Source organism: Phaseolus vulgaris, chromosome 3 (assembly GCF_051622355.1).
Source record: "Phaseolus vulgaris cultivar YP4 chromosome 3, ASM5162235v1, whole genome shotgun sequence".
Lineage (NCBI taxonomy): Eukaryota > Viridiplantae > Streptophyta > Magnoliopsida > Fabales > Fabaceae > Phaseolus > Phaseolus vulgaris.
Window position 1 is genome coordinate 10,103,735 of NC_143500.1, and position 10,408 is coordinate 10,114,142.

At 34.1% G+C, this 10,408-nt stretch overlaps 1 protein-coding gene across 1 annotated transcript; it reads left to right on the plus strand.

The window, feature by feature from the left end:
- Nucleotides 1–1,220: 1,220 nt before the first annotated feature.
- On the plus strand, nucleotides 1,221–8,603 carry LOC137806527 (50S ribosomal protein L34). The gene is made up of 4 exons (XM_068606713.1): nucleotides 1,221–1,597; nucleotides 1,681–1,757; nucleotides 7,774–7,885; nucleotides 8,364–8,603. Exons 1-4 carry the CDS (start codon nucleotides 1,350–1,352, stop codon nucleotides 8,497–8,499), a joined length of 573 nt encoding a protein of 190 aa, XP_068462814.1. The 5' UTR covers nucleotides 1,221–1,349; the 3' UTR covers nucleotides 8,500–8,603.
- Nucleotides 8,604–10,408: the final 1,805 nt, after the last annotated feature.

Consider the following 10,408-nt stretch of genomic DNA (forward strand, 5'->3'; position numbering starts at 1 on the left):
TAATAAAAGTTAGAAAATTAAATATTAAATGATTATGTTGCTATTTTCTAAGTGTTACAAACTAAAATTTTCATATTTACGATATTCAATGTTAAAGGTTATTATAAAAAGCTTTAAGAAAATACAATCCAACATTTATTTATTGATTTTATTTTGTATTCATGTATACAATCATAGAACAAGCATAAACATTTTAAAATTGTAATATACTTTATTGTTATTTTATTTTCATCCATTTCAGTGTAAATTTCTTTACTTTATCAACTAATAAAATTGTTCTAATTATATCTTTTAAAATAATTTTAATTATCATAAAAAGTTGTGGCAGTAAACAAAAGCTTTTACACTATCACTGCATTATAAAATAAATTGTTTAATTGTATTTATGGTTCCTAAAATTTAAAATATTCCTAATGGTTTTTAATTGTTTTTAAGCGTCTTTACAATTTGAATTCCTTAGGTAAATTATTCGTAATTTTAGTTTCTGAATTTCTTATATAATTTTAATTCTTTAATTTTGTATTTATAATTTCTTTAATTTTCAGTTTAATTATGTATACGTTTTTGGATCAACTACCCAAATTGACGTGGATATATATCATTATGTTATATCGAAAATAATGAACCGAAAATTGAATTTTTAATAATTAAAGGATTAATATTATGTGAAAAAATTCCCACACTAAAAATTATGGATAACTACAAATTAAGAGATTAAAATTGTTAAAACAAAATTAAAGACTAAAATTTTAATTAAGTAAAGAAGTCACTGATTTTTTAAAATACAGTTATTCATCTTATCAAATTTGATGTTGAGTTTTCGATGGGTTGAATATGAGTTATTGGTGATGACTCACATTTTTCTTAGATGCAATCACTCACTTAATTATTCACTTGACTCAAGGTCGAAACATTTACATCATTATCGAAAACTTGTTTCCTTAACTCTTAATGATGAGATTTGGATCGATACGTCCAATATAATTTTATATCACTTAGAAAGTCGAAACTAAAAATAATTTATATACACCTACATCGCTTTCTCGAATATAATGATTGATCTTAACAATATTATCTCAAAACAATTTAGAAACAAAAATATCTTCTTAATTTTATTAAATAATAAATATTTTGAAACAATTCACATCTTTAAACATTAGTTATTTAAATCAGATAAGTTGTAAATTTGTAAATAATAATTTTACAATTTATTAAATAATAAATGAATTGGCGGAGAGAGTTAAGCCAGAAAGAAAAGGTAAAATAGGGGAATCGGGTCAGAGTGAGTCACCCGAATCGCTTATCCATGTTCATTTGATTCCATTTCATGCTGAGCTTGTGAGAGAGAAATGACCCATTGTTGTTATTCACTTCTAAAGCTTCGATTTTCATCGTTTCCCATCACTGATTTGGGCTCAAACAATTTCCCTCAACGTTTCCGTAAATCCCTTTCTTTCTCACATCGCTCACCAAAGTTTATACTTTCTGCAATTTCCCGAACTATGGAAGTGGTTGAAGGGAGTGAAGGAAGCAAAGGGTCATCCTCTCCAATGAAGCTCTTGTTCGTGGAGATGGGTGTCGGCTACGACCAACATGGGTGTGCTATTCTATTCCGTTTCTTTTTTTGCATTTTTGGTCTTTTTTCTTTGGTTTTAGCTGACATGGCGATCAACCCAACAGACAGGACATAACAGTGGCAGCAATGAGAGCGTGCAAGGATGCGATTTCTTCTAATTCAATCCCTGCTTTCCGCAGAGGTATATTTATATCCATAATCTTATTGGGTTTTACACTGTTCAACTTGTTAGTGTTATTGTTGTGAGTTATTCTGTCATAAGATACATCAGTCCTCTTAGTTAATAGAAATCATGAGTGGGAATAGAATTTATCGTTTTGGTGTAACATAAGGGTTTTTTGATGCCCAATGACATTGCACACTTGGTTATTACATACACTCTACACTACGTGGCTAGCTTTCTCCATTGTTTTTTTTTTCTCAGCATGTTGCTTGCCAAAGTAAACAAGTATTTGTTTTCCTAGTGGCTATTAGTGAAACATGTAATTTATTATTTCCTTGTATATGGGGTAAAGTATGAAGAAAGAGTAGAATCACTTCCATGATTTTTTTTTCATGGTCAGGTAAGTGAAAGGAATCATGCATGTCATGCTTAATTTGGCCTATGCTAGTTAGGGAATATGTAGCAGATTGACATTTAGAAAGATAACTTGTTTTATGACATCTGAGTACAGATCTCTCTTTTTCCTTATTTTCCTCAATCTGAGTAAAGATAACTTCGTTCTGTGGTGCTAAGGACTAAAATATAAACTAATTTCAATCATTTTAAACTGTCCTCTTTATGTGTTTGTGATAGGTTTGGTATAGTATATAAGAGAAGAAATAAGTAAGGTTGTTGTTCTAACTGTAGCTGAGCTATTTTAAATAGTCCAGAGACAGTAGTGGGTTCGGGGGGGCTTTTGGAGAGAAAAGGATTAGAAGAATTGTGGAGAGTGAGGTTCTCTCTAACAACCTCAGTGGGTGTATACTTTTGTAAACGTTCTTTACTCAGTTTCTATTCCTAAGTAGGAACTGGATCGGGGTACTGCAATAAAGATTGATAAGACAGTGTCTTTTATCACAATTTCTAATACTTAGTTCTATCAACTGGTATTCGGAGCATCATTCTTGGTACTCTGGTGTTGCGCGTGGGGGGCTATTGTCAATACCAGGATAGAATCCAGACTGGACACATTAGAGCACATGTTTCAAGAAGTTGTCCGAGACAGAGAGAAGGCGGAGAATGAACAACTTGAGAGGTTTCAAAGGTTGGAAGAAGATCTGATCGGTTGTCTCACAGTTGTGGTTGAAAAACTGACTTGTGGTTCGAAGTCCATGGCAGACCACAACAAGATAATAAAAAGAACGGCCACAGGAGAAGGAGAAGAAGTGTGGCAACCACATTTTCAATCATGGCGGAGAAAACTGGATATTCCTGTCTTTGCGGGAGAAGAAGCTTTTGGTTGGACAAATAGATTAGAGAGATATTTCCGTTTGAAAGAAATATCAGAGGAGGAAACAATGCAAGCGGTGGTGATTGTTTTGGAAGGGAAGGCTTTAAACTAGTTCCAATGGTGGGAATCTTTCAAGATGGTGGTTGTAATAAGGTTTCAACCCAACATGTTAAAGAATCCTTTTGAAATCTTGATTGCTTTAACACAAACAAGCACTGTAGAAGACTAGATGGAACAATTTGAGCAATATGTGGGGCTATTAAAATGTATTGAACAAGACTATTTGATAGGAATATTCTTGAATGGATTGAAAAAGAAGACATTAAAGTTGAAGTGAAGCTATATGGTCCTACTAATTTGGTGGAATTGATGATGAAAGCTCAAATGGTTGAAGATAAAATCAGAACTATGACCAAAGGAGGTGGAATGATTGAGAATAAGAGTAGTAGAGGGTATAGTGCGAATTGGTTTTCTAAAAGCTATTCACGAGATGGAGGTAATTAATTGGCTTCCATGGGCAGAGGAAAAGGAGACACAGCTGAGACATCCAATCTTATTAATAAGAATCACGGGGTCAATCTCAAGCATGGGACTATTTTCAGAAAATTATCTAATGAGGAAATAGAGGATAAGATTAAGAAAGGATTGTGTTTCAGATGTGATGAGAAACTTGGGCCTAACCATGTGTGTAGAAACAAGCAATTACATATGCTGCTAATAATAGAGGGAGATATATGGGTTTATGATAAGATTTTGGATGATAAGGAGGGCATGAAAGAGGAAGATGAAGGAGAAAGAGTTTTGCAGCTATCCATGTTCACCATGGCAAGTCTAACCATGAAGAAATCTTGGAAGGTTTGGGGCAAAATCGGGGATATGAAGGTTGTGTGGTCTTGTTAGATTGCAGGGCATCACATAACTTCATCTCTAAAGAATTGATGTTAAGGTGCAGGCTAGAACTAGTAGAAACTCTTCCTTATGTGGTGGAGGTAGGAGATGGCCACAAGGTGCAATGTCAAGGGAAATGCATGGGGTTTGTTTAGGAGTTACGGGCCTTGAGCATTCAACAAGAATTATTCATTCTTGAATTAGGAGGAACGGATGTGGTTTTGGGGTTGGAATGGTTGGCAAGTTTAGGAGAAGTTAAGCTAAGGTTAATCATAGGAAGGGGAGAATTGCAGCAAACTTTAATTAGGACCCAACAGTATCTACAACTACAACTTCCTTGAAAATAATTGATGAATGAATTGCAAAAGGATGATATAGGGTATCTGTGGATCTGGTTCAAGAGAAGGAAGAAGCAAGTCCTCCTCTAGTGCCCTCGGAATTGGTACGAGTGTTGGAATTAAATATAGATATTTTTCAGGACTTGTTGGATTACTGCCTTGTATAAAACAAGATCACGCGATACATCTAAAAGAGGGAGTTTTCATACCAAATCTTAAACCTTACAAATACTCTCATTACCAGAAAAATGAGATTGAAAAGTTGGTTCATGATGTGTTGAAAGCTAGAATCATTAGATCCAATATTAGCCCCTATCCCAGCCCTATTATTTTGGTGAGAAAAAAAATGGTGGATGGAGGTTTTACCTACGTGGATTACATGGCACTCAACAAAATCACAATTCCTCACAAATCCCGATGCTTGTCATAGAGAAATTGTTAGATGAATTGGTAGGAGCTACAATTTTTTCTACATTGGATTTGAAATTGGGATATCATCCAATTCTCATGAAAGAAGAGGACATCGAGAAAATGGCCTTCAGGACACATGATGGTCATTACGAAAATTTAGTAATGCCATTTGGATTGACAAATGCCCCAACAACTTTTCATGAATGTGGTTCTTTTTCCTTTCTTGAGGAAATTTGTCTTGGTATTTTTATGATATTCTAATTTATAGTTCCACAATTGAATTTCATGTTCAACATTTGACACAAGTTCTCAAGGTGCTTCAAGAGAATAAATTGAAGGTTTATAAAAAGAAATGTAGTTTTAGTCAGACTAGTTTGTATATTGGGGTCATATTATATCAAGCCGCTGACCCAAAGAAGGTGGAGGCTATGTGGGAGTGGCCTATTCCAAAGGATGTCACAGCTTTAAGAGGATTTCTAGGACTAATGGGTTATTCAGGACGAGGCCCACAAGCTTTTGGCACACTTAAAGAAACTTTTTCTCGGTCACCAATGTTAGCTGTCCCCAAAGTTTATGTTGGAGATGGATTTTTCTAGGAAAGGTTTGGGTTCTGTTTTGTTGCAAGAATGCAGACCTTTGGCTTTTTGGATTGGAGCCAAGCCTTATCTGAAAGGGGGCTAAACAAATCTGTCTACGAAAGAGAGTTGGTGGTTGTGGTTCAGGCATTGCAAAAATGGAAACTAGTTGATGGGCAGTCATTTTGTTGTTGTTATGGATAAAAAAAAGTTTGAAATTTTGGACGGAAGAAAGACTTCTGACAGAGGAACAATTCAAGTGGGCTTCCAAACTTATTGGTTTTGATTTTGAGATATGTTGAATGTAACAAGCTTAGCCCGTAGTTTATATTATTCTGTTATTATTTTCATCTATAAATAAACACCTGTATGTGTGTATTTTACACCAGGGATATCAATTCTATATTTATTTTCTTCATTCTTAATAAGATACAATACGGACCTGGAAGGGAGAATAAAGTAGCAGATGCTTTATCTAGACAAGCATTCTTTACTATCATATGAGTTCTGCTACCTTAGAGTGGGAGGACTGGGATTTGGAGGTTCAAAAGGATGTCAAGCTGAGTTCATTGATACAGGATTTGCTTGTGGATCCTACAACTCATACTCATTGTGAATTAAAAAAGGGAAGATTATATTATCAAGGGAAACTAGTTTTGCCACAACAACACCCAAGGATCTCTACAATAATCAAGGAATTGCATGAATCTCCTTTGGGAGGACATAGTGGCTATTTTAGAACGTTCAAAAGGATTGTAGGTGTTTTGAATTGGTAAGGTATGCGAAAGGACATTAAGGCCTTTGTGATGCAATGTGACATCTGCCAACGAAATAAAAGTGAGACCTTGGCTCCTGCAGGCTTGCTGCAACCATTGGGACTCAAGTTTGGTCTGATATTTCAATGATTCCCACTCAAAGATACTATTTTAGTGGTGGTGGACAGATTCAAAAAATATGTTCCTTTTTTTGCCTTGTCACATCCATATACCGCAGCAGAGGTGTCTCGGATATTTGTGAGAGAAATTGTTAAACTACATGGTTTCCCCTCTACTATAGTTTCAGATCAAGATCAACTTTTTCTTGGTTAGTTTTTGAAGGAGTTATTGAAAAAGGCTGGAACTACCATCCGCAGCCGATGGTCAATCAGAAGTAGTTAACCGTTGTCTTCAGACTTATTTGCGTTGCATGACAGGGTCTCAGCCTAAGCACTGGCCAAATTGGTTATCCTGGGATAAATTCTAGTTTAATACAAACTATAACGCCTCTTCTAAAATGACTCCTTTCAAAGCACCCTATGGCTGCGATCCTCCTTTAATTTTGAAAGGGACAACTATCCCCTCTAGAGTCTAGAGTGTGAATCGATTTCAGGTGGAACGAAATGAGATTTTAAGGGAATTAAAGTCAAACCTGTGCAAAGCACAGGATCAGAACCGTGCCCAAGCTAATAAGAATAGGTGAGAGGTGGTTTATCAAGTTGGAGATTGGGTTTTTCTGAAAATCCAACCTTATCAATTCTAGTCATTAGCAAAGAATGCCCAATGAAAAACTTAGTCCAATATTTTATGGACCTTACCAAATTGTGGAACGCATTGGGCAAGTTGTGTATAGTTGCTCCTTCCTGAACACAGTCGTATTCATCAGTTTTTCATGTATCATTACTCTCAAACCAGCAGTGCATTCATTAGACTCTTCACAACCCTTGCCTCCAATGTTGTCTGAAGTTCTTGAAGTGACTCCAGAAAAATTATTAGATACACGGACTAACTCTCTAGGAAAGCTAGAAGTTCTTCTGAAATGGCACCAGCTTCCAGAGACAGAAAATAGTTGGGAGTCCGCTGCTTCTATCAGCAAAGAATTTCCAGATTTTCACCTTGAGGACAAGGTGTCTTCATGGGCGGGGTATTGATAGGTCTGGTATAAAGAAATAAGTAAAGTTGTTGTGCCAGCTGTAGCTGAAAACTATTTAAATAGTCCAGAGATTTTGGAGAGTGAGGTTCTCTTGAACAACCTCTCTGGGTGAAACGTTCTTTACTCTGATTCTATTCCTACCAATCGGGTAGTGCAATAAAGATCGGCAAGACAGTGTCTTTTATCACAATTTCTAATATTCAGTTCTATTAGTTTGTAAGGTACTTATTAATTGCCATGTGTTTTAGATGGAGAGTGTAGATTTTATCATAAAAAGACTTATTAGAAGTAAATAATATTTATTCAATAGTATATTCCTATTTAGTTTAACCTTATGATGTTGGTTTTAGGGATTTTCTTTCTATAACTAGTTCATTTAGTTCTAATTGTAATGCTTAGAATTCATTCTTCTCGCAAGAAATTGGTAGTGAGTTTGACTTAATTTCTATCCCACTAATTCTAGATAAGCTCTAGTTTCGGAAAATACCGCACAGTAAGATGTTTCATATGACCAACTTATTTTTAACTAAACGATTTTTCTGTATGGTTGTTCATTGCTGATTAATTACTAAAAAATGTATGCTTGGAAAATTTACACGTTCAAATTTGTTTCATGAATTCTATTTGACACGAGTTTGATTTAGGTTCCATTCCTGGTGTCAGTTTTGACCAGATGAAGTTGCAGATCAAGCTAGGTGTTCCTCATTCCCTCCAGAAATCTTTGGATATCGAGAAAGTCAAATCAGTATTTCCCTAGTAAGTACCCAGAACCGTGAAAAATTAGTGCCTTATTTTTGTATTTTTTCATATTGTTCTCTTTTAAGTGATGACATGACTATCAATATGAAAATCCTATATCATCAATTATTTTTTCTTGTAAAATTAACTGTTGTGATTTCAATCTTTTATTTTACCATAATGTCTGGTTTTTGGATGTTTCTCTCCTTTTGCTGTACTCTGGTTATTGGATATTAAACTTAACATTTCTAACAGAAACCTAAGTCATTCTTATCTGTATTGAAGTTTATATATTTTGCTTGAAGTCCTGAACAAAAACATAATTTTTGTGTTCTCATGCTAATAAACATGTATTGACCTGTGCTTTTGCTCATTTCTTTCGGTAGTTGATAATCTACCATACTTATTTACTCAGTTCATGTTTTTTTGTGTGCTTAATATATAATATCTGTAATATTATATCAATTCTTTATAATAATCTTTTTTGAATTTGCAGTGGAGAAATTTTGAATGTTGAAGTTGTGGACGGTGGTTTGATATGCTCAAGTGGGGTTCTTGTAGAGGAAATGGGTGACAAGAATGATGATTGTTATATTGTGAATGCTGCTGTTTATGTGGGTTATAAACTTTGAGGTTTTGCGTAGCTTTTTAACATGTTGATGAACTCTTGATTTTAATAATTAATGGTATGTGCCAACTCCTATATAATAACATGAAAATTTGTACATTTCTTCTATATTTTGTGGTGGCGTTGAAAGGTACCATGTGAGCACTATTCTATACTACTTGTTCCTATCCTAAGTCCATTGAAATATAATATCCCATCTGTCATGAAACTGTTCCATTCTATGTAGCATAAACACTGATACGACACGGACACGGATACAGAGATACGTAAATCTCTAAAATGTAGGACACAGATACATTACGAGGACACAAATCTATATATTATATAATTATAAATTATATAAATTGACAATAAAGATTTATGTCCACAAGTATGTTCCAAATTATTTTTTGGAGTAGAAATATGTTTTTCATGACTAGTTCACAAAGATTTGTTTCTTATTTTTATAATTATAATAACAATTTTTGAATTTTGAGAAAATTAATGTATTTTTCTTTTTTAAAATTGTGTTAGAACCGTCCTAGAATTGTCAGAAACCTAACAAATACTTCTTGAATTGGACACTTCACGGATATGTGTCCTACAGGTGTCATACGAGTGTCGGTGTCTGATACAAGTATCGGACATCGACACGCCATTTAAAAGGAGTGTTCGAGCTTCATAGGTTCCATTACAATTTTGTCTTTAAAAGACATTTCAGAAGAATAAGAAAATAAAGTTTATTTAAATTGGTCTTAACTTCAACTATTAAAGTGATGAAAGACTATTTAACATAGTGAAATAAGTCTCGGTCGAGGTATAAGGGAACACAGAAAACCATATTTTGTTTATCCCAATCAAGTGTTAAAGGAAAGAGCGTTCACGATGGGAAACCATATGGGAAAGTGTAGTTTGGACCTCTAATAAGATCCATGATTAGGAAAATGGAAAATGAATAAATTCATAAGACTCTCATTGCATGGAGTGTGAATTATTAGTACTTTTTTTTCTCTTTTCCTAGCCTTGTAAACATAAGAGTAAAATGTTTTCTTTAGGAATAGTCATTTTATGTTGTAAAATGTAGTAGCATAAAAGGGTTTCAATTAGAATAGTTTGGGTGGTCAAAATTGTAGTTCTCCAAGTTCAACTCATCACCTTCAATCCACTCCAATTAGAGTTCAATTTGGAGAGTCAAAACCCTAGAATAAGAGTCAACACACGACCAATACATAAGCATGAAGTGTAGCACTTATAAACAAAATCTGAATAAAACCTTGAATTGCTTGATGTAGGGGTTCCAAAAATGTTGGCGTGCTCCCTTTTTTGTGTGCAACCTAGTGTTGCAATTTTTGTCCCACATTCCTTAGATCATTATGTATAAGGGGTTTATGCATCTATAAATAAGACTCATTGTCACTTGTAATTTTTACTTTTAAATTCAACTTGAATTTGACTATGCTTGTTTGTTTGTCTTCTTGTTCTTTTCAAGTCTTAAAATGGGAATATTTTTCTAAGAGATATTTTCCAAGAGAATTTCTTGGAAAAGAAACCCTAGTTTTGAGTTTCCGTTTAGAAACTTGGGAAAAGTGTAGGTTTTGTTTCGAGTTTCACAACGCTTATATTTTGACCTCAAGTCGTTGAAATAACATTATTAGAATTAATCACTACATTTGAGATATTGTTTGATTTGAAGTTTGGAGTTCTATCATGATTTTGTTTTTAAAAGGTGTTTTAAACGGTTAAAAAAGCCCTTGACCTTAAGCGATGTGAGACTATTGTGCGTATCAGAACAAAACCTCAATAAGAACAAGACTTCAATTGAGGTTTAAGAGGAATAAAAGTTCATTTTTAAAACCATTTTTCCAAAACTTCATCCCAGTTTTGTCCTTAAGAGACAATTTAGATGGTTAAGGGAGAGTGATGTATTTGAATTA

Excerpts from the sequence above, each read along its gene's own strand:
- LOC137806527 (XM_068606713.1), top strand. The coding sequence starts at position 1,350 with ATGACCCATTGTTGTTATTCACTTCTAAAGCTTCGATTTTCATCGTTT. Across the intron at positions 1,758-7,773 it reads AATCCCTGCTTTCCGCAGAG|GTTCCATTCCTGGTGTCAGT; the intron begins GTATATTTATAT and ends AGTTTGATTTAG. Across the intron at positions 7,886-8,363 it reads GTCAAATCAGTATTTCCCTA|TGGAGAAATTTTGAATGTTG; the intron begins GTAAGTACCCAG and ends TTGAATTTGCAG.